We start from the raw sequence: 24,776 nt of genomic DNA, 5'->3' as shown, positions 1-24,776 counted from the left end.
TGGCTTCGGAGCTGGAGTCGTCGCTGGAGGCGAGCTTCTCGGCCGGCGGCGCGGGGTCGGGGGCCTCGGGGACTCTGCCTCCCGCGCGCTCCCGCATCTTCAAGATCATCGTGATCGGCGACTCCAACGTGGGCAAGACGTGCCTGACCTACCGCTTCTGCGCCGGCCGCTTCCCCGACCGCACGGAGGCCACCATCGGGGTGGACTTCCGAGAGCGAGCGGTGGAGATCGACGGCGAGCGCATCAAGGTGAGCGGGCGGGGGCCTGTCCGGGAGGAGGGCACCCCGGCTGGACGCGTGTCCCGGCCCCGCGCCCGGGCGCAGCGTGCGCTCCGTGTTTTTCCCACGCCGATGGGGAGGTCGGGAAGGATCTGTGCGCAGCAAACTTGTAAGGCCGCGTTTCTCCAACTTCAGCGTGCGGCGGTTCGCCGGGGCATCTTGTCTTTAAAAGCGCAGGTTGTGGTTGGGTAAACTCCCAGGTGTGGCAGATGCAGCTCGCCCGTGGACCACACTTGGAGTTCAGGAGCGCAGGGGTGTCTGCCGACTCACGCATGGGCTGCGTCTTACCTTCTGGGAATCAGTGAAACGTGGCCGAAGGGAAAACTGACGTTTTCCAACCGTGGGAAATCCACGTAACCCACGTATGTTCAACGTTCATTCGAGCCCTGCTCTAGGTATTGTGGAAGTAAAGCCCACTGCCTTTGGGGAAGTGCGTAGGCATTCTCTTGCATGCAGTTTTGCTGTGGTAGTTTGTGTGACTTTGATTTGTCTAGAAACATCTCTAATCCCAGAGCACTTTGGGAGGCTGAGGTGGGTAGGATCGCTTGAGCCCAGGAGTTGGAAAACAGCTTTGGAAATAGGGCGAGACCTCGTCTCTGCAAAATAAATCAAAAGAAAAGCCAAGAATAATCTATTTCCTGCAGAAACAGTCTCTGTGTGATAGTTTTGTGCATGGTAGTTTGGGTTACCAAAAGCATCTTTCTTCTTGTTGCCTCAGACCCTCTCTCCCGATTTTTCTTTCTTTAAGTCATTATTGATGGCTCCTGAAATTGGGGGGTGGGGGGCACGATGACACTGTGTTAATAGTGGAGAAAGTTGAGGAGGCCCCAGGCCAGGTCTGATGTTGTGAGGGATTGCCGTGGAATACTGGAGAATGAGAGTCAGTGACAAAGCTGAGGCCTCCTGACGCTGCGAACCTCAGACACACTTTCATTACAAGCCACCGCTAGATGCCACCTGCTGATACCACCCCTTACAATGTGGGTAGAACTACCCTGCCTTCCTCATACTAACTGCTTTTACTGTTTGCTTTGAATTGGTGTTCATTCTCTGCACTGGCATGAGTATTTTAAAAAATGCATAAATAAATAAAATAGAGTTTATCTTTATCTCTGTCCCCTAGTGGGGATGGCAAAACAGGCTTGCTGCTTTCATTTCTGTCCTCATATCTTTGAGGTAAGAACAATTTATTTTTCAGTTTCTTTTTGTTTTGTTTTTGTTTCTGTTTTGAGATGGGGTCTCACCCCGTTGCCCAGGCTGGAGTTCAGTGGCACGCTCATGGCCACCCCAGCATTGACCTGCCAGGCTCTGGTGATCCTTCCGCCTCAGCCTTCCAAGGAGCTGGAACTACAGGTGCATACTGCCACGCCCAGCTAATTTTTTATTTATTGTAGAGACGAGGTCTTGCCAAGTTGCCCAGGCTGGTCTTGAACCTACGGGGTCAGGCAGTCCACTCGCCTTGGCCTCCCTAAGTGCTGAGATTACAGGCTGAGCCACTGAGCCTGGTCTGTTTTTCAGTTTCTTTTTTTTTTTTTTTTTTGAGTTGGAGTCTCACTCAGTCGCCCAGACGAGTGCAGTGGCCGCTCCCAGCCACTGCAGCTTTGCCTGCTGGGCTCCGGTGATCCTTCCGCCTCAGCCTTCCAAGTAGCTGGAATTACAGGCATGCGCTACCATGCCCGGCTGATTTTTTTATTTATTGTAGAGATGAGGTCTCGCTGCCCAGGCGGGTCTCGAACCCGCAGGCTCAGGCAATCCACTCACCTCAGCCTCCCAAAGGCGCGGGATTACAGGCTGAGCCACCGAGCCCGGCTTGTTTTCAGTTTCTTATTCACCACCCCTCCCACCCCAAGGGGTTTTACTGCTAAGATGGTAAAGGAGAAATAAGCTGGGTTGGAAGAAATCAGCTGTTCTGCAGGCACTTTTGTCCTTTAACTCTTCACTTCAATATTCCATCGTCCCATACGAGCTGCCAGTGGTAGCCTTTGGGTACACTGTTTTAGGGAGGTAAGAAAGGTTTGGGTACATGCGGAGAAAAAGGCAGAGTAAAAGGCGGCAGAATGTGTTCACCAGAATTAGGTTAGAAGCCTGTGGGGAGGGAAGTCATGAGACTTTGAAGTTTGCAAGGGTTTACTTGCGAGAAGCAGGAGTCTGGGAGCCGGTGCTTGGGCTTTGGAGCCTGACTAACCTGGGCTTGAATCTGAGCCTGTGAAAGGGTAGGATGGGCTGTGTGTCCTTAGCAGAGTGACCAACTTGCCCCAGACTGTCCAGCTTTTAAGACTGGACTCCCACGTACCAGGAGCCTCTCCGTGTTGTAGAGAGTTGGTCACCCGAACCTTTGGCAGATTTCCTTAGCCTCTCAGAGCCGGTCTTCTCTTCTGAAAAATAGGGGTCACAGTACCTTATCAGGTTGGTGTGAGGATTGGATGGGATCATATATGGAGCACCTCATTCATAGTTGGTACCTTTAGAAAAGATTCTTTGTCTTTCCTGGTGGCCTAACAACATTTTTCCTCTTTGGTACCATTAGTTCTGCAGTTGCACACCCGAAGATGGAAGCAGAGATAGAACAGGGCATAGGTAGACAGCTGAAGGGAGAAAATAACCCAAAATATGGGAGCATGACATTTTTTAAAAGCAGGGAGAATGACTAGGAGTGGTGACTCACACCGGTAATCCCAGCACTTTGGGAGGCCGAGACGGGAGGATTGCTTGAGACCAGCCTAGGCAACATAGCAAGACCTCGTCTCTACAAAAAATAAAATTAGCTGCACCTGGTGGCTCTTGCCTGTAGCTCCAGCTACTTGGGAGGCTGAGATGGAATGATCACCTGAGCCCAGGAGGTCAAGGCTGCAGTGAGCCATGATTGTGCCACTGCATTCCAGCCTGGATGACAGAGTGAGACCCCAACTAAAAAAGGGGGGGCAGGACAAGAGAGGAGTTGAGATTTGAAGGCCCTTTACCAGTTCCTGGGTTGCCATTGATACTTCAGGATCACAGATGAATCGGGTGCAAGTTTAAGGGATACTGGTATTGAAAAAATAAAGCATGTGCAGTATGTCAAGTCAAATACTTAAGTACGGGGATGAGGAAGCCAGAACCACGGACGTGGTGAGTTGGAGCTCAGAGTCCATCCTTCTGGTTGAGAAGAGTCGGGAGAAAGCCTTTCTCTGGGATCACTTATCCTGAGCCGTAGCCTAATCTGTCATATTGATGGGCACCAGGATGCTGAAATTCTCTCTTCTAAGGCCCTCGCCACTGACCTGTGCCACCAGCTGTGAAACTGATAGATCTCTGTTGTGGCTGGAATTACTACAGAAGTGTTCTGAGATTTCTGTAGTAGAAAAAGATATGGCTATGTACAAAATTAAAAAACACACACACACAAAACTTGATGTTTTAAGTGGCCTTTTCTTAAAAAAAAAAGGCTGAAAAATGATATAAAAGCTGTATTCCGTGTGCTGCTGCTGTTGCTTGTTTGATAACCTATAATACATCTTCAGTGCTGCTGAGGTAGGTGTTCCTATCATGTTCCTGTTATGTCTTTGGAAATTTGTGAACCTGATCTGAAATGACATTTTCTCTTTTTTTCTCAAAACTGGAAAGCTCTATAGTAAAATGACATTCTAGACATTATTTGTTTGGTAAAAATGAGATATTGGCCGGGTGCAGTGGGTCACGCCTATGAGCCCAGCACTTTGGGAGGCTAAGGTGGGAGGATCACTTGAGCCCCCAAATTTGAGACCTTTCTGGGTAACATAGCGAGGCCTCATCTGTACAAAAAATTGACTGAGCGTGATAGCGCATGCCTGTGGTCTCAGCTACTAAAGAATCGCCTGAGCTCAGGTGGTCGAGTGATTGTGCCACTGTACCCCAACCTGGGCAACAGAGTGAGACTCTGACTCAAAAATCAACCAGTCAATCAAATCAAATAAAAATGAGATACTGCATTAAGTGTTGTGATAATTGTGAACTGGTGGATTTCCAGAGAGCCTTGACTTGTAGCAGTGCCCCTTCAGAGTGAGTTAAAATGTCTTATAAAATACAAGAAAGTGTGTATTTGCTCATCTGTTCCTAAGCACTATATACATATAATTGAGAAAGGAAAAACTCATTTCCAAGGTTTTGGAAGTTGAGTAAAATTATAATTAATTCCTTAAATAAAACTTCATTTGACTTTTAAATGGAGACTCCCGACTCTAGTGCTGTTCCTTCCTTGTATATCACCATGGTGACTAACTATATACCTTTTACACAGTCATTTTCTAATGGCAGACAAACCAACAGAATCATTAAACCATTAAAACCTAGTGTCGGATCCAATGCAGCCTCCCCTTGGGAGTCGGGACTTCCTACTTGAACATTTCAAGAGCTTATTTATTGGTGGTGGTGGAAAGGAAATTTTTCCCTATCAAGTACAAGATGATAATATTAACTGAAGGACACTCATCAAGACCTCTCCCCACATCGGTGGTCAAATATTTAATGAGTAATTGCTAGAAAAAAGATGTTTTGTTAAGCACAAAGAATTACAGCACAAGGGTCAGCAAGCGATGCTTGAGGGCTAAACTGCCTGTTTTTATATGGCGCACAATCTCAGAACGATTTTTTCACTTTTTAATGACTGGGAAAATCATCATGAGATTTCATGCATGTGAGAGTCTTGAAATTAACAGTCCACCTAGGTTGCACTGGCCTCGTCCTCGGGGTTTCCTCCCTCTGCTCCCAAAGTCCGACCGACTTTCCCCCAGTCATCCTGTTTGTAAAATTTGAGTTCAAGTCTTTTTTTGAACCTCTCTTTGAACTGTTGGAGCAGCTCAACTGGTCTCCCACCCCCAGTTCTCAACTGACCTACTTCATACAGTGTTGTCAACATGTTGTCAAAATGCTAGATTAATCATCCACTACAGGGAGATTTAGCTCCCCAACCTCAGACACCCTGGGTGCATCTCCACTACGTTATGAATTCGAGCTGAGCTTGGCAGTGCACGCCTTAGTCTCAGCTACTCGAGAGGCTGAGATGAGAGGCTTGCCTGAGCCTAGGAGGTTGAGGCTGCAGTGAGCCGTGATTGCAGCACCGCACTCCATCCGGGTGATGGAGCGATGCCATCTCCTAAAAAGAAGTTCCGGTTCTGACAGTGGCGTCTGCCTTCCTTCACCCTGCTCCAGACTGCCTGCCATGATGTCCTTCAGTTGTCCATGGTCCCTCCAGTTACGAGCTGATCCTGTGTGTCCCCCTCATTTATGGCACCCCGTAGCCGAAACACGCCCCCTTCTCACATTTCACCACGTGTGAGTCTTCCTTGTTTAACTCCAACCGCGTGTCTCCACCAGGAGCCTCCCAGCTCTCCTGCTCCACCTGGTGCCTTCCTTCCGCGACCCTTCTCTCCCCCAGCACCTTCTCCAACCTTTAAGTGATCTTAGTCTCATTTTGTCAGTTGTGTGTCTTACTCAGTGCAGGATCCGTGTCTGGTAATTCCATAGTCTTCTTCTGGTGTCTGGCTCAGTTCCTGGACCACGTAGAGCAGGGGTGCCCATCCCCCGGACCACAGACTGGCAGGTGTCTGTGGCCTGTTAAGAACCAGACTGCACAGCAGGAGGTAAGTGGTGGGCGAGCAAGCAAAGCCTTCTGTGTTTACAGCCTCTCCCCATCGCTTGCATTGCTACCTGAGCTCTGCCTTCTTTCAGATTAGCATTAGATTCTCACAGGAATGTGAAGCCTATTGTGAACTGTGCATGCGAGGGATCTAGATTGCATGTTCCTTATGAGACTCAAATGCCTGGTAATCTGAAGTGGAGCTGAGGCGGTGATGCTGGTGCTGGGTAGTGGTTACAAATACAGATTAACATTAGCCGTGAGGTTTGACTGCACAGAGACCATAGTAAATCAATTGCTTGCAGACTCATATCAGAACCCCATCATCTGGTGGCAGGCTTTAAGTCAGGATCCAACACTTATTTTAGTCCACATGTGGCCTGCCCATTATTTTATTTACCACTTTCACCCGGGCCTCTTTTTATTATGGTGAGTTGTATAATTATTTCATTATATATAACAGTGTGCCAGTAATAGAAATAAAGTACACAATAGATGTAATGTGTTTGAATCATCCCCAAACCATCCCCTTCCCCCGGTCTGGAATGATTGCCTTCCATGAAACCAGTCCCTGATGCCAAAAAGACTGCGGACTGCTGGTGTAGAGGCAAACGGATCAGTGGGTGGGCTGCTCTGCAGATGCAGAAGGGAGGTGTTGAGGGCTGATGAAAAAAGGAAATAAAGGCAGTATTTCGAAGAGAAAGCCAGAGGCTGCTGTAACTGGCTTTCGGTGATGAGAAAGAAGACCGGGTGAGTGAGGCTGTGAGTTGGGTGACAGGAGGTAGGTGTGCAAGTGAAGGTGAGGGGACTGTGGAACATCAACCTCGAAGGACTCTGTCATGTTTTGTCTTAGTCATGTGTTTATGTGACGGTGGCAAAACAGATGGAAATACCTGATTGGCAGCTACAAGTGTGGTATTGGCATGTGGGAGAAATTGTCATGAATATGAATAGAATACAGAAAAAAATAGAAGTTTGGTTTTTTTTTGAGTCAGAGTCTCCCTCTGTCACCCAGACTGGAGTGCAGTGGCCGCTCCTGGCCACCGCAGCCTCGACCTGCTGGGCTCCTGCGATCCTTCCGCTTCAGTCTTCCGAGTAGCCGGAATTACAGGCGCGTGCTACCATGGCCGGCTATTTTTTAAATTTATTTTAGAGATGAGGTCTCGCCAAGTTACCCAGGCGGGTCTCAAACCCGCGGGCTCAGGCAGTCCACTCATCTCAGCCTCCCAAAGGCGTGGGATTACAGGCTGAGCCACCGAACCCAGCTAGAAGCTTGTTTTATAGCATGAAGGTGCTATACAGTGAATGCTCTTTAAATACAAGCTATTCATTAGGTTATTTATCCTAATCCTTGTTCTGTCTTGATCTTTATTAAAAGTAAAATGCTTGTATGCCAGAATATTTTATATGGAGTCTTCTTACACCTTGTCTTAAAATAATTAAATTGATACTATCTTTCATTTTTATTTTTCAATTTGGAGTCTGTTGCCCAGGCTGGAGTGCAGTTGTACAATCATGGCTCATCACAGCCTCAACCTTCTGGGCTCAGGTGATCCTTCCACCTCAGCCTCCCAAGCAGTTGGGACTTCATATGCATGCCACCACACCCAGTTGATTATTTTTAATTATAATTATTTTTTTTTGTAGAGATGAAGTCTTACTATGTTGCTTAGGCTGGTCGTGAACTCTTGGGCTCAAGCAATCCTCTTGCCTCGGCATCCAAGAGTGCTGGGATTACAGGTATAGGCCACCACAACCCGCTGATACTTATTTCTTAAAATGTGGTGTTGATAGTCAGAGAGATACCAAATCAGTCCATCTGATTTGATTTGATTTGCATTGGAGTTCAGTGAATTAGAATATTACTCATGATAACCTAAGGAGACTACTTAAAAACCTTAACTTGTGATCTCTTAGCTCAGACCCATGTGAGGGGTTGGGTCTGGTCTGACAATGATTCTGAATTGCTAGGGTTTGGTCCTGGGGCTGTCAGGGTACAGGTAAGATACATTTTCACAGACCCAAGCCCTCCAACTACCTGCAGGATCCCTGGAACCAGGTCAGAGTTTCTACTGTTTTTCCAGCTTGGTGTCAGAAACTTGTCATTCTTCTTCCACTTCTTTCAAGGATGGCAACATTGGCTGTACACTCAGAGGTGATGAGAAGAGAATTATTTACTTACCAGGAGTCTTTAATCAGTGATCAAGATTCTTTGCTTTGGAGTTTGTGTTAGGACTCTATGCAAAGTAGTTGAAACAAAGTGGGAATTTATTGTTTCACATAACTGAAGAGCCCAGAAATAAGTTTTTCTGTCAGTCCTGACAGTAGGCACACACCCATTCCTAAACTATGGTAGTGATGGGTGTGGTGCTCTGATTGGGCAGACCCAGGTCACGTGGCAAGTCCGGGAACCAGCGGTTCATGTGAATTGAAGCAGGGGAGGTATGGTTCCCCAAGGACAAGGGGCTGCTGTGAACAGAAGTGGGAGTGAGGGTTAGGCTGGGAAAAACAGTACACGTTTCCTACTGAATCAGGCATCCCAGGTTTAAATCCTGGCCTTGAGACTTATGAGTTTGGTGACCTTCTTAACCTGGCAGACCTCAGTTTCCTCATCTGCAAGACTGGGTAAATAGCGCATAGGGTTGCATACATTACATAAGATGATGAATGGAAAGGACTTAGCATGGCGCCTGTGGTACTTGGCCGGTGCTCAGCCCCAAGTAAGCACTGTTCAAGAGCAAACGCTCATTCCTTCAGGAGAGACGATAATGGGAAAAAAGAAAGGGCAAGAGTAGGGGGCGTGGATAACTAAGATTACTGTTCCCAAATTGCACCTGTTTTTTGCTCTAAGGCAACAACTGACTTTTAAAAATGAGCCCAAAATGCTGCATCAGTTTGCCCTGGCTTTGAGATTGAAGCGGCTTCCCCAGAAGCTGGTGACTGGAGCCAGGGCCTGGAGGTGGGGCCGAGCGGGGCTTCCAGTCGCTTCTCCTTGCCCTCACTCCTGCCCTTCCTTGTCCCCAACATTGTGTGTAGTTAAATTCTGCATCCTAGAGAAACTATTTCTTTCAAACGGGCACACAAGTGTGTTACTTCTGCTAGTTAGGAAGCTCATGTTTATTTACTTATTTTTAAAAATTTGAACAGAGTTTAATTGAGCAAAGACCAGTTCATGAATTGGCCGCACTGAGAACCAGTGGAGGCTCAGAGAGCTCCTGGGAAGCCAAAATTTATTTATTTATTTATTTATTTTCTCTCACTCTGTCACCCAGACTGGAGTGCAGTGGCCACTCCCGGCCACCGCAGCCTCGACCTGCTGGGCTCCGGTGATCCTTCTGCCTCAGCCTTCCAAGTAGCTGGAACTACAGGCGCGCGCTACCACGCCCGGCTGATTTTTTGATTTATTGTAGAGATGAGGTCTCACCAAGTTGCCCAGGCAGGTCTCGAACCCGCGGGCTCAGGCATTCGCTCACCTTGGCCTCCCAAAGTGCTGGGATTACAGGCTGAGCCACCGAGCCCAGCCCAAAATTTATTTTTAAAACGTGCCATTTGATTTTGTACACCAGATGCACACATCTCTACTCCACATACCAAAATCAAAAAAAGGGTCTCTTAGGCTGGGCCGGTGTCTCACGCCTGTAATCCTAGTGCTTTGGGAGGCTGAGGCAGGAGAATTACTTGGGCCCAGGAGTTTGAGAGACCTCTTGAAGTGTTGCTAATGCCAGTTACGATGTTTTATAGTTTATTATGTTGTTAATAGAAACTCTTGCATAGTTATCATATATAGGTGATCTCTTATGAGAGGGACCCCAAAAAACCGGAGTTGTCTTTTGGAGAGTGAGCCCCTTGTAGTACCGGCTTCCCCCCTAGGTAGGTGTTCCAAGAACCTATATGGCATCAGCGTACCAACTAGCGTTGTTGTGAGAGGCTTTGTTCAGCTTCAGTGAGTTTTTTTTAAAGATTCTTTCAAAGCATTTGCCCATTTCATGATGGGAGATCTACAAGCGCACCTGCCTATGCTGCACTGAATTGAGTGTTCAGCAGTTTTTTGTTTTTTTTTTACCAAAGATGGCCTGATGCCCCGTGCCCTACTCTTGTCTTCACCTCATCTTGCCTGAATGACTTTTTTTGTTTCTCCCCGCCCTGTGCACAAAGTCCTTAAAGGGAAACACTGATGTGGAAGAAGTGAAACAAAAAATGGCAGAAGCGTTAAATGGCATCAATGTTGACGAGTTCAAAAACAGTTTTGAGCAGTGGAGAAAGCGTCTCGATAGGTGTATTTTATCAAATAGAGAGTACTTTGAAGGTGTCTGAAATTTAAACATGTTATAATAATACACAATTTTTAATAAATAAACCCTGAGGGTTTTTTTGGTTCCCCCCTTGTATGTGTGTTTCTTAGTAGCAAAAATAATAAAAATATGTTCTTTGAAAGAACAAGGGAAAAGGAAATTTGAGGGAAGGAAAATTTGGATTAGGACCTGTAACATTTGAGGTCAAGCAGAAAATTGGTAAATCAATTCAAAGTCAGTTTTTCATTGTGTGTAATAAAACTGCCAAACTAGGTCTCATGAACAAGGATCTACTTTTAGGATTAGCAGTAGCTACATTACCTTTTTTTTTTTTTTTTTTTGGGTTGGAGTCTCATTCCATCACCCAGGCTGGAGTGCAATGGCACACTCACGGCCTCCCCAGTGTTGACCTGCTGGACTCTGGTGATCCTTCCGCCTCACCCTTTGAAGTAGCCAGAACTACATGCACACGCTGTTACGCCTGGCTAATTTTTGATTTATTGTAGAGACAAGGTCTCAGTTGCCCGGGCTGGTCTTGAACATGCAGGCTCAGGCAATCCACTCGCCTCAGCCTCCCAAAGTGCTGGGATTACAGGCTGAGCCACCGAGCCTGTCCTAAGTTGCCATTTTTGTTGGATTGTGATATTGGAATTTAAAGTAGAGATTCATGAAGTATTAAAAAAGAAGTATATTTTATGTTGTCTTTATAATTTTAAAATGAGAATAATATTTATGCAAGCACATATTAGTCATTTTCTGCAAGATATTTCAGTATTAAACGGGAAAACTTGCTCTGAAAATATTTCCTACTTTAATGTCGACCAGACTTCCAAAGTAATGTTATTCTCTCCTTTTCTTTTTCTTTTTTTTTGAGACAGGGTCTCGCTCTGTCACCCAGGCTTGAGTGCAGTGGTGCAATTATAGCTCACTGCAGCCTCGAACTCCTGCCCTCAAGTGATGCTCCCTCCTTGACCTCCCAGAGTGCTGGGATTACAGGCACGTGACGCCGTGCTGGCCCTCTCTTCTTAAACATCGCGAGCCGTTGCACTCATGGCTAAGTTTTCTAGGCTGTCTTGAGTTTGTTCTTTACCTGGTGTCTGTCTGTCTGTCTTTCTCTTTCAGTCCAAGTTTTCCTTTTATGACCAAGTGTTGCTGTCGTTTGCTTGTCTTCGGGTGACTGAGTCTCACTGCTGCCCAGGCCTCTTATCCCATCCATCTCTCACTGCGCAGGCCTGAAAGCCCGCAGGCAGCCTTGGCCCCAAGTCCTCAGAGAATTAGCTATTCCACAGGTGAAACTTTGAAGCTTCTTCTTAAGTATTCCCTTGTAAATGCCTCATTAACTTACTAATTACTTTCATGGCTCTTCAACAAAGCGAGAAGAGTTATTTCATCCCTTTTGCGTTCTGGAAGTCTTGATGTGATTGGAATGCACAGAGTTTTGAACAGGATTGGTGGGAAGAAGAGTAGGGAGTCAGTCCCATCCAAAGACAAAGAGTTAGGCCCTGTATAGTGGCTCACGTCTGTATTCCCAGCATTTAGGGAGGCCGAGATGAGAGGATTGCCTAGTCCATGGGTTTGAGACCAGCCCCTGCAACTTGAGAAGACCTCATCTCTACAGAAAGAAAAATAACTAGGTGTGGCCTGTAGTTCCAGCTACTTGGAAGGCTGAGGCAGAAGGATCATCTGAGCCTAGCAGGTCGATGCTGGGGTGGCTGTGAGTGTGCCACTACACTCTAGCCTGGGTGACAAAGTGGCACTCCAACTCAAAAAAAAAAAAAAGAAAAGAAGAGGGAAAAAAATAAAGACAAAGGATTTTCTTAGGGTTAAAACTCCTTATCATATCACTTGCGTTCGTTGAGGTCTTCCATAGTTCTTTGAGGCAGGTCTAAATTCTGTGTAATTATTTTTTTAAATTTCTATAAAAGAAACGCATGTTGGTTATGAAAAACAGAAAAGTAGAAATAAAGAGGGAAATTACCTTAAAGACAGCCATTATTAATATTTTGGTATATTTTCTTTTTTGTGTTTTTTCTTCTTTTTTAACTTGCCAATGTACTTTGCTTAAAACATTGTAATTCATTCTTCATTGATGAACTGATGTTTCAGTACCTGAGCTACAGGAAATGTTACTAAAAGAGAAAAAAACCAGCTCTAGTTTCTTTGGACAGGTATATATGGGTCATTTAATTTATTGCCAAAAATACCTTTCTAAACGCTAGAGGCAGAATTTGAAGGTTTTCTTTGTATATTTTGAAAAATTGAGATATGGTTCACGTATCATAACATTCAAAATTCACTCTTTTAAAATGTACAGTTCACAAGGCTGTGCAACCATCCTCGCGCTCTAATTCCAGAACATTTTATTGCTCCAAAAAGAAACCCCGCGTCTCTCAGCAGCCACTCCCTGTACTTCCCTTTCCTTCCAACCCTGGCAACCATGAATCCACTTTGTCTCTACATATGTGCCTGCAACAGATGTTTCCTGTAAACAGGCTCTTTCAGTCTGTGGCCTTCTATGGCTCACTCCTCTGGCTTAGCATAGTGTGGACGATTCATCCGTGTTGTAGCATGTGTATGTGTGCCACATGTTCATCCTTTCATCGGCTGATGACTATCTGTCTGGGCTGTTTTCACCTGCTGGCTATTATGAATAATGCTGCTGGGAACATCTGTGTGGACATATGTGCATGGACGTGTTTCAGTTCTCTTGGGTCCATACCTGGGAGTGCAATTGCTGGTCAGATGGTAACTTGCTGTTTAGCCTTTTTCCCCCTAATATTTTATTGAGGTGAAATTCAAATAATGTAAAGCTCTCTTAAAGTGAGCAGTCCAGTGGCATTTAGCACGTTGACAGTGTTGTGTGGCCACCATCTCTATCCAGTGACAAGATGTGTCCATCACTCCAAGCTAAAACCCTCCACTCATGGGTCATCGTGTCATCCCCGCCCTGCCCCAGCAGCCCCAGTCTGTTGTGTTTCTACGGATTTATTTTAGATATCTCATATAAATGGGATCGTACTCTCTGGGGGCCTTTCATGTCTGACTTCTTTCACTTAGCTTGTTTTGGGAGCTCATCTGCATGTATCGTGTACATCATTGCTTTTTGTGACTGAATAGTATTCCATCTATTAAACTTTTTGAGGAACTGCCAGACTGTCTTCCAAAATGGCTGTATTATCTTACATTCTCCCCTGCAACATAGAAGGTTCTAGTTTGTACGCACTTCGTCAACACTTGTTATTGTGCGTCTTTTTGATGATGACCGACGTAGTGCCTAATCATGGTGTTTCCTTGTGGTTTTGGTTTGCACTTCCCTGCTAACTCATGATATCAGGTATCTTCCTGTAATTTGGTTCCTTTATATATCTTCTTTGGAGATATGTCTGTTCAGCTCCTTTGCCAGTTTTAAAATTGGGTTATTAGTGTTTTAAGCATTTTTAATTGTATGTCGAGTGTTATTTTTATTTTTTGTTTTCAGAGAGAGTACAGTGGCTATTCACATAATTGTAGTGCACTCTGGCCTTGAACTTGTGGGCTCAGGTGATCCTCCCACTTCACCCTCTCAGTAGCTGGGACTACAAGTTCATGCCACTGCACCCGGCTCATGTGATTTTATTCTTAACATGTCAGATGGGGTTTATATAAGTTGTACTTTTTTTTAAAGGAAAGTTGTATGTTTAAAGAATTGTTTTCTGTATTGGCTCTTGGCATAGTTAGTGTGACTAGCTGATGAGTGCTTATTTATAGGGTCTGGAACTAAATGTTGCTTTTACTGTTGAGGACCTGAAGGCGTATCCGTAACCTAGTGGTACATGTTAGATGTTGAATAAGTACTTGCTGTTTAAAACGATCCTAGGTGTCAGTCATTGTTGACTTGGCAGACAACTGTTTGTTTCTCGCTCTTACATGACACTGAGTCTCTATGGCCCATCTGCCGGCTATGCGGCTTGCATCACAACATGGGGATTTTATGTGATTTCCTGAAAAAATGTGAGCAGAAGGGGTACAGGTATTAAGCAACCCATATGGTAACTAACCTGAGGGTGGCGTTCAGCTGCATGTGAGAGACACTCCAAGGTGGTGGCTTCACCGGAACACGTTCTCTTTTCTCACAAACGGCAGCAGCATGTGTGATGCCTCCTGCGGGCAGGCCCTGAGGGTTAGGCCAGGCTTCCTCGCTGCCTTCTGTGTGGAGCTGTCTCCTCCATGCTTATAAGGTGGCTGCTGTCCCTCCAGGCGTGATGTCCCCTCTCAGGCGGAAGGAGACAGGGTGAGACAGGAAAAAGGCACATACAAAATGCTGTATCTTTTAAAAATCATGACAATTGGTAAAACCTCCACTAAGAAGATTGTATTATTGGCCAGAACCGTGCCAATAACTTGTTCGCCACTACTAAATACCAAGACAGCTTGAGAAATCAAGTTTGTGTAGTATCTCATATTTCTGTCTGGAACAAAATTAGGTTTATGTTAATTAGGGAGAATGGGAGACTTAAAAAAATGGAACTGTTTTGGTCTGAGTGCAGTGGCTCATGCTTGTAATCCCATCACTTGGGAGGCCGAGGCAGGAGGACCACTTGAGGACAGGAATTTGAGCCCAGTCTGGGCAACATCTTGAGGCCCCTATCTCTACAAAAAAATAAAATAGCTGCCAGGCTTGGTGGTACACACTTGTGGTCCCAGCTCTTTGGAGTCTAAGACAGGAGGATCACTTGAGCCTGGAGTTGGAGGCTGTAATGAGCTATGATTATGTCAGTGCACTCCAGCATGGGTGACAGAGTGAGACCCTGTCTTTAAAAAAAAAAAAGAAAGAAAGAAAAAGAAAATGGAGAAATTTGGCTTAAAAAGAGCTACAAAAGGCTGTGTGTAGCCGGGCTCGGTGGCTCAGCCTGTAATCCCGCGCCTTTGGGAGGCTGAGGTGAGTGGATTGCCTGAGCCCACGGGTTCGAGACCCGCCTGGGCAGTGAGACCTCATCTCTACAATAAATCAAAAAATCAGCCGGGTGTGGTGGCACATGCCTGTAATTCCGGCTACTCGGAAGGCTGAGGCGGAAAGATCGCCGGAGCCCAGCAGTTTCGAGGCTGCGGTGGCCGGGAGCGGCCACTGCACTCCAGTCTGGGCAACCGAGTGAGACTCCAACTAAAAAAAAAAAAAAAAAAAGGCTGTGTGTGGTAGCTCACTCCTGCAATCCCGGAACTTTTGGAGGTCAAGGTGGGAGAATTGCTTGAGCCCAGGAGTTCGAGACAAGCCTGGGCAACAAAGTGAGACCTTGTCTCTAAAAAATTTAAAAAAACAATTAGCCAGGCATGGTGGTGTATGCCTCTGGTTTCAGCTACTTAGAAGACTGAGGCAGAAGCATCACCTGAGCCCAGGAGGGTTGAAGGCTGTGGTGGTCATGATCATGCCACTGCACTGTAACCTGAGTGACAGAATAAGACCCCAACTCAAAAAAAAAAAGGCTACAAAAAAAAAAAAAGATGAAAAAATTAGAACTGACAAAAATTAAGGTAGCGTGAATGAAAGAGTAATGGTCAGTGTTTGTCTCTTACCAGTTTTACAAATCATTCATGTGTTACCTCTTACCTGAGCACTCACTGTACACACAACTGTCAGACTTGAGCATTGCTTCCTTTATGTCTGGTTTGCTTTTGGGGGCGTCTGCAGTAGCCCTGAGTTTCCCTCTGCTTCCATTGCCTTCTGTGAGATGTCCCCAGTTTAGGCTTCCAGGCCATACGCTGAGTATCTGTAAGTGGTTGAAGTCTTTTGGTTTAAAGTCATCTAAGCGCATCTAGTTTTTTCCACTGTGCTCAGTAATTCATCATTTAACACATCTAAGTAAACGAAGGTGGGATTCGTCATTTGAAGAGGGTCGTAACATGACTCACATTTAGCTTTAGACATCATTTCCCCGGATCCTTGTCTTTCCACTGGAAACACCAGGGTGGTTTTGTTGGTGGAGATGTTTGGGATGGGTAAGTGATTTTCTAGCCTTTTACAGCATTCAGGGGGGCCTGGGTTTCATGGAATGTTTATTTTTTTATTTCTTTTGAGTTGGAGTCTCACTGTGTCGCCCAGACTGGAGTGCAGTGGCCGCTCCCGGCCACCACAGCCTCGACCTGCTGGGCTCCGGCGATCCTTCCGCCTCAGCCTTCCAAGTAGCTGGAACTACAGGCACGTGCTACCGTGCCCAGCTAATTTTTTGAATTATTGTAGAGATGAGGTCTCGCCAAGTTGCCCAGGCGCGTCTAGAACTTGCGGGCTCAGGCACTACCTCAGCCTCCCAAAGCGCAGGATTACAGGCTGAGCCACCAAGCCCGGCTCATGGAATGTTTATATATGTTCATTTGGAGGCTTGCACTCATAACTGTCGACTCCTTTCCTAGGTCTCATATCTTAAATTAGAGGAGTGAAAGGAAGGAGCATGTGGTAGCCGCACTTACAGAAGTTAAATACTTACCGTGCTTATTAAAACCTGATCTATTTTTCTCTTAACATTTTAAAATAAAAATTGGAGGAATAGTTCCATCCAGACAAATTTGGTTTCCTGGAGTTTAGAAAAGGCTAAATTCTGCCCCTGGGCGATGATTTAACGATGAGGTCACCAGCCTGGTGTCCTGAAGTCTGGGTCCCGCAGGTCACGCTGAAAGGCGCTATGGAAGGAAGCACCAAGGACTGTGCACAGGCAAGGGCATTTCTCAGTATGTACGATCGGAATGAAGGCCTCAGCGTTCCTCTTCTTGTGCCTTTTCAGATCCAGCTATGGGACACGGCAGGACAGGAACGGTTCCGGAAGAGCATGGTGCAGCATTACTACAGAAACGTGCATGCCGTTGTCTTCGTGTACGACATGACCAACATGGCTAGTTTCCACAGCCTGCCATCCTGGATAGAGGAGTGCAAGCAGCACTTGCTGGCCAGCGACATTCCGCGGATTCTCGTTGGAAACAAATGTGACTTGAGAAGCGCCATTCAGGTGCCCACGGACTTGGCACAGAAGTTCGCGGACACACACAGCATGCCTCTGTTTGAAACCTCTGCTAAAAACCCCAATGATAATGACCATGTAGAAGCTATATTTATGACCTTGGCTCATAAGCTGAAGAGCCACAAACCCTTAATGCTGAGTCAACCCCCGGATGATGGAATTCTCCTGAAGCCTGAACCAAAGCCTGCGATGACCTGCTGGTGCTGAATGGCAGGCTTGATGTCTGATCTCATTTTGACTAAAGATGCTTTTGAAGTGTGGCAGTGATAAGTCGTAAGATGTAATCTCAACTGTGTGGGCCTCATACTTGTCTCTCTGTCATTGCCATGTTTACTTTTGTATTTTGGATCTGCTTAAGCGGGCTGGTCACGTGACAGCAGGAGGAAAGGTTGGATTTCAGGTGAGATTGAAAATGAAGCAAGGACGCAGCGAATCAGAACCTCTTTCCCTTGAGGGCCCAGCGAAGGGGCTTCAAGTGAGAACTTGAGGAACTGGTAAGAACCAGCGACTGTCAATCCTAAGTTTCTGGTATTAAAAACTATGAAGAGTTAGTATGCCTCTGCCGGTATGTCCTTCGAATGGGAAATATTCACAAAGGATAAAAACTGGTATCTGCCTCTCTCCAGAGTTCATTCTTGGTTTTTTGTTTTGTTGTGTTTGTTCATTTTATTTGAGATGAGGTCTTGCTATGTTGCCCAGGCCAGCCTTGAACTCCTGGGCTCAAGTGATCCTTCCACCTCAGCCTCCCAAGTAGCTGGGACTACAGGTACTTGCCACTGTGCTCAGCCTTTCTTTGTTTTATTAGTGTATTTAATTGTGTTGTTTTTGGTAGGTTTTAGAGCCAAGACTTTAGTTCCAGTAGGATAAGAAGGCATATAATATTTTTTGGTTCTCTGTCCATAAAGAATGACTTTTCCAACAGGCAAAGAAGCTTGATATTTCTAGTTAATATCAGTCAAGTCTATAAAAATTATTGTTATTTTTTAAAAGAGCAATTTGAATTGTTTTCTTACTAAATTCTGTTAGAATAGGCAAAAATAAGTCAGATTTTTAAGTCAAATGAAGTGACGAAATAAGGTGCTTTATATTTTGTTTTGGTATCTTTAAACAGTCATGACTGACTAAAAGCATTTGAGGGGTTGTAACTTGGGGAGAAAGGGCAGACTCCCAGAGGAACCCTGGTCTGGGTCCGAGTGATTCCAGGCTGTGTGTCTGGCATGCTCTCTCCTGCTCTTCCCTCGCACCCTCAGTCAGTTTAATGACTAAAGACTGAGTTAATCAATCAGCTTTCATTTGGATTGTAGAACTGAGGACATAACTCTAATCGCTACGAGTACACATTTATTTCTGTAGTAGTATTGTGTTTTATCAATGTTTTATTTGTGTCTGTATTTTTGTTTTGAGGCAGCATCTCACTCCGTCGCTGCCGCTGGAGTGCAGCGGCCAATCCCAGCTCACTGTAGCCTCCACCTCCTGGCTTAGCAATCCTTCCACCTCAGCTTCCCGACCTGCCGGGACCATAGGCACATGCCACCACGCCTGGCTAATTTTTATATTTTTGTAGAGATGAGGTCTCACTGTGTTGCCTAGGCTGGTCTCAAATATATCCTTTTTTTTTTTTGAGTTGGGGTCTCACTGTGTTGCCTAGGCTGGTCTCAAATATATCTTTTTTTTTTTTTTTTGAGTTGGGGTCTCGCTCTGTCACCCAGACTGGAGTGCAGTGGCCGCTCCCGGCCAACGCAGCCTCGACCTGCTGGGCTCCGGCGATCCTTCCGCCTCAGCCTTCCTAGTAGCCGGAATTACAGGCGCGCGCTACCACGCCCGGCTAATTTTTTGATTTTATTGTAGAGATGAGGTCTCACCTGCCCAGGCGGGTCTCGAACCCGCGGGCTCAGGCAATCCGCTCACCTCAGCCTCCCAAAGGCGTGGGATTACAGGCTGAGCCACCGAGCCCGGCTATATATCCATTTTTTAAATGTTTAAGTTTATGGTTGCAACATGCTGTTCCTCCTAAGTATTAAAAATAAATTAGATATTGAAAAATATCTTTTTTTTTTGAGTCAGGGTCTCACTCTGTTGCCCATGTTGGAGTGCAATGGCACAATCACAGCGCATTGAAGTCTCAACCTCCTGGGCTCATGCAGTCCCTCCACTTCAGCCTCCCCAGTAGCTGGGAGTAGAGACGTGTGCCACTATGCTTGGCTACTTTTTTTTATTTTTTATTTTTTTGTAGAAATGAGGTCTCACTTTGTTGCCTAGGCTGGTCTCCAGCTCCTGGGCTCAAGCAGTCCTCCCGCCTTGGCCTCCCAAAGTGCTGGGATCATAGGTGTGAGCCACTGTGCCCGACCTTAGCTCTTGTCTGTTCCTCAGTGATGAAAGGAATATTTCGGTAGTTCTTTCCCCTAAATACTTCTATTTTCAATTTAAGACTTTGCACATAGAAAATAGCAAGCTTGCATATGAGGCTAGTTGCATAAATGGAATGTAAGCCATGAACTTTAGCTGAAATGTACACATACACAAATTCTGACAGATTGCAGTCCTTGATCACTTTAGAGGAAATTAAGCCAAAAGATGATCGTATTTACAGTATTTTCAGAATGTGGGAAGCCAGATAAAAATGTAATCTAGTTTAGGATTTTTGTTTAATCATTATGGTGGTCCTAACTGGACAGTTTAACTGTAAAGACAAGATAATTTTATTAAATGAACTAACTGAATGTAATAATTACAGGAAGTGATTATTCAGTTGTTGTTTCTTTTTTGAGTTGGAGTCTCACTCTGTCGCCCAGGCTGGAGGGCAGTGGCACGCTTCCGGCCACCGCAGCCTCAACCTGCTGAGCTCCAGTGATCCTTCTGCCTCAGCCTTCCAAGTAGCCGGAACTACAGGCACGTGCTACGACGCCGGCTAGTTTTTGATTTATTGTGGAGACGAGGTCTTGCCAAGTTGCCCGGGCGGGTCAGGAACCCGCGGGCTCAGGTGATCTACTCGCCTCAGCCTCCTAAAGTGCTGGGATTACAGGCTGAGCCACCAAGCCAGGCCGATTATTCAGTTTTAAGTCTTAGAATTCAAATTGACTTTATTTGCATTTAGGGAGATTAACCCATTTTTCTTAATCATTCTGGAATAAAAATTTTTTTTACTTTTACCCAAACATTGATTTGTAATTTTTTATAGTAAAACCATTACAGTTATAGTAATTATAATCAGTGTAACAGTTTTTGTTTTAAGAAGGGAATCTGTTTATTGCTTTTTTATTTCATTTTATTTTATATTATTGAGTCAAAGTGTCACTCTGTTACCCAGGCTGGAGTTGCAGTGACAAGCTCACAGCCAGCACAGCCTCAGTCTGCTGGACTCAGATGATCCTTCAACCTTTTCCAAGTAGCTGGAACCACAGGCGCGTGCCACCATACCTGGATAATTTTTTATTTTTATTTTTATTTTATTTTATTGTAGAGACAAGGTCTCACCAAGTTGTCCAGGCTGGTCTCGAACCCCTGGGCTCAGGCAGTCTTCTCACCTCTGCCTTCCAAAGTGCTGGGATGACAGGTGTGAGCCACTGCACCTGGCTTGTTTATTGCTTTTGAAACATTTTCTAAAGTAGGGGAAGAAAGTATAGACTTCCCGAGCACATTAAGTACCATTACTATGGCTTTACAAAAAGTAATTTTTCTTTCCTTTTGTAAGAAGTTAGTAGTATTCTTTACCGTTCTGTGAAAGGACTTATTTTTTAACTTTAATATTTATTAATTTTGAAATATTTGTATCTCATTTGTAACAATTTATTATTTTAATTTTTATATGTATGTCTTTATTTTTTAAAAGAAACACACTTATCAGTTGAATGGGGACAAAGTTTTTAGATATATTCTAAACTATTTACAAAACACTTTATTGACTATTGAAAAATCACTTCCAAAAAAGTAGATATCTAACAACAAATTATTAATTTTTTAAAGCACAAATCACACGTTTAAAAAAATCTGTGTGAATTTATTTTCACTATGACCTTTAATTGAAAGTATCAGCTATGTTTTGGAAAAGTCTTAATTTGAGAATACCAAAGGAAACTATTCCGGAATCTAATGTAGTTAGCTATTAATAACAATAATTAATGGAAAGTGTATTGCTAATATATGTTTTCTCATGAAATCTGTATGGAAATTGAGTCATTTTATTGTGGAGTAGTGTCACTCTTATAATCCCCCATGGCGTTCAATAAACCAGCTTTGCCACAAAGAAATTGTGTTTTATTTCCTTTGGTTACTGGGTGGAGTATAAAATGAAACAATCACTTTTTTTCCTCTGGTTTCCGGATAATATATAACACATTTCTTAAAACAACTGAAAAACTCAATCCATTGGAAATGTATTTTCTTCTGTACACATCTTTGAGGTTAAAGAACACTTCAGGAATAATGGACCTTAAACATCCAATGCAATACTATACGAAAATGACTGACCGTACTGGGAAACTATGGTGGGGGGAGGGAGATGGGATTAACGGTAGCAAATATCTGTCTGGGAACGGGGAAACACCCCATATCAACAGGGTGCCTGAATGAAACGCAATTGTATACCTAACCCTTAACTGTACCTCACAACTTCACAATAAAAAAAAAAAAAAAAAAAAGAACACTTCAGGAAAAAACCCAAGTATTAAAATTGACTGTTAGGATAGCTTTTGTGTTTGTGTGATGTAGTAGTTTAAGAATACTTCAGCTTGAGCAGCCACCACTGAAGAGGGCTCGACAGGTACTTAGACATGTGAAAGGATCGAGCAGAAGGAATAATATTCCATCTGAGCGTGAGGAAGGAGAGCGCGAGATGTCCCCTGCGTGACACGGCGGTGACCAGGCCTGTCGGACTGGCTCACCCCGGGGCCTCTGATGCTGTTGCTGCTTCCCCAGGCAGGCTGTTTCACGGGTAAGTTGCTCTTGTGTTCAGACACGAAGTCATCGTTCATGAAGGATGCTTGCTTCGTCAGATACTAAGACTAGTTGGTCAGGTTTTGGAGGACACGTTTGCGAGAGCCTATGTGGCCGGGGCTTATTCACTTGGTTGGTGGGAACCACCCGATTTCCCAAACGTTTATCAAGTACCTGCCCTGTGTTCGCCAGCTGTATTGGACCGGGGAGCTACAGAGTGAGCAAGACTGACCTTGAAGGACAAAATAGCATGTAAGCAAGTAGGAATCCCACAGCACAGTGTGATCAGTGGCATCAAAGAAGCATGTCCAAAGGAATGTGAGCCCAGGGAATGGAGGGGTCTTTGATGCAAGGGGGATGATCTGAAAGCTTACAGGGAGGGGACGTTCACCTCCATCTTGAGGGACATTGGGGCATCCTCCACGCCAAGGAGGGCGGAGAGGCATCCAGGTGGACGCACTACGAGGCTCCAGAATGGGATTTGGAAGGAGTGGCTGCCGGGTGAGGGGGGATTTGGGGGATGGGGGGAGTATGGCAGGATGGAGCGGCGGTCAGAACACCGGGAGTGAAGCCAGCAAGGCAAGTTGTGATTAAACGGCTAAGCTGCAGTGGGTCTAGGGCTGGCCTGGGTATGAACATCTGAAACTTAGTTTGAACCAGTCTACAAGGGGGAATCGAGGCAAGGAGTCGCTTGTCTCCCAGGACTCGGCAGTGTGACTGGACTCTAAAAAGATCATTAACTCTCAGACCAGCTCTAGACATCCTCATTCTCTGTTTATCACTGGGTTTTCCCATTTTTTCAGGCTTAATTGACAGAAACCATGGCCACTGAGTGCTTCTGAACTTTTGGATGTTGTAAGCATCCAAAGAGAAATGAACCGATTGTCAGGCCCAGTTGAAATTTCTAGGGAGGACTGTTCATTGGCCTGCTAGAGCCAGGTGCCCACGCAAAACCAGTAGCCACAATTTACACGTCTGGGGGAGAAGGAATTTTAGCAAAAGGAAGCCAAAGAGGAATATAGCCACTGTAGCCACACAAACCATTGAGGCAGTGGGTAACTGATGAATGCATTTTTTTTTTTTTTGAGTTGGAGTCTCACTCTGTGGCCCAGACTGGAGTGCAGTGGCCGCTCCCGGTCACCGCAGCCTCGACCGACTGGGCTCTGGTGATCCTTCCGCCTCAGCCTTCCAAGTAGCTAGAACTACAGGCGCGCGCTACCAGCTAATTTTTTGATTTATTGTAGAGATGAGGTCTCGCCGAGTTACCCAGGCAGGTCTCGAACCCGCGGGCTCAGGCAATCCACTCACTTCAGCCTCCCAAAGCACAGGATTGCAGGCTGAGCCACCGAGCTGGCTGATGAATGCATTTTTGCAAGGTGGTGAGACCAGATTTATGCGGGAAATTCCAGTGGCGGTGGGAGGGGCCTGTAGGGATGAGAATAGTGACAGTTGGCTTACTGCCTAGCTTAGAAGAGAAGAGCTTCAGCTGGAACACTGGCAGAAGCATATAGATTTGAGACATTTCAGAGTTAAAACCTCCAGGGTTAAAGACTCATTAAATTTGAGTTGATAAGGCCAAGGTCAGGAAATTATTTCCATGAACCAGTCTTCTGTTCCAGTGCTACCATTGCATTCATGGATGTGGTCCGTTTTTTATTTTTTATTTTGAGTCAAGCTTTCACTCGTTACCCCAGCTGGAGTGCAGTGGCACCATCATGGCTCATCGCAGCCTTGGGCTAAGGTGATCCTTCTGCCTCAGCCTCCTGAGTAACTGGAACTAGAAGTGCATGCCACCACGCCTGTCTTTTTTTTTTGTAGAGACAGTGTCTTGCTATGTTGCCCAGTCTGGTCTCAAACTGGGTTCAAGCAAGTCTCTTGCCCTGACCTCTTTAAGTGTTGGGATTTACAAATGTGAGCCACCACACCTGGCTAATGTTTTTTAAACGTCTGTTTTTAGTTTTATATTTCAGATCATTATGTTGTTTTAGTTTGCCTTTGTCAAAAGTTCGATTCCTGTGATGTCATTTTCATATTTGTTTTTCAAAGTTTTTTATCAGATGATATTTCATATTTAAAATTGTTTAACTTTTATATCTTAATGCTTTCTGATAGTTTTCTTATTCTTTTAAGTAACTTAATTATAGAAGACTGATTTTCTTGGCGTCCTGGAACCTTCTTTAACTTCCAAACAACTCAATTTTTATTTTGTTATTCATCCTATACAATTAACAGTGCATGAAGGCATTTCACTACTCATCAGTTCTTCACTATTCAACTTTCCTTGCTGGAAATTGAGAATTCCATGTTTCAATAATATGTGACAGTAAGCCAGGCGTGGTGGCTCAGCCTGTCATCCCAGCACTTTGGGAGGCAGAGGCGAGATGATTGCCTGAGCCCAGGGGTTCAAGACCAGCCTGGGCAACTTGGTGAGACCTCGTCTCTATAATAAATCAAAAAATTAGCCAGGCATGGTGGCACGCGCCTGTGGTTCCGGCTACTTGGAAGGCTGAGGTGGAAGGATCACCTGACCCCAGCAGGTCGAGGTTGCAGCGGCTGTGAACATGCCACCGCACTCCAGCCTAGGTGACAGAGTGAGACTCCAACTCAAAAAATAAAATGTGTTAGTAACAGGACTTCTTTCTTTTCTTTTTGAGTCGGGGGTCTCTGTCACCCAGGCTGGATTGCAGTGGCACCA

The 24,776-nt window shown here is 45.2% G+C and overlaps 1 protein-coding gene across 1 annotated transcript; it reads left to right on the top strand.

Annotated features, from left to right (window-relative positions):
* The first annotated feature begins 6 nt into the window (after positions 1-6).
* RAB33B (RAB33B, member RAS oncogene family) lies at positions 7-17,700 on the top strand. Its single transcript, XM_008066444.2, has 2 exons — positions 7-248; positions 16,916-17,700. The coding sequence occupies exon 2, from the start codon at positions 16,961-16,963 to the stop codon at positions 17,354-17,356; it is 396 nt and encodes a 131-aa protein (XP_008064635.2). The 5' UTR covers positions 7-248; positions 16,916-16,960; the 3' UTR covers positions 17,357-17,700.
* Positions 17,701-24,776: the final 7,076 nt, after the last annotated feature.

The sequence above is a fragment of the Carlito syrichta genome, unplaced genomic scaffold (genome assembly GCF_000164805.1).
Source record: "Carlito syrichta isolate Samal-C Ts95f unplaced genomic scaffold, Tarsius_syrichta-2.0.1 Scaffold308923, whole genome shotgun sequence".
Taxonomy (NCBI): domain Eukaryota; kingdom Metazoa; phylum Chordata; class Mammalia; order Primates; family Tarsiidae; genus Carlito; species Carlito syrichta.
Note: the sequence above shows the minus strand (reverse complement) of the source record. Positions and strands in the feature narration are given on the sequence as shown.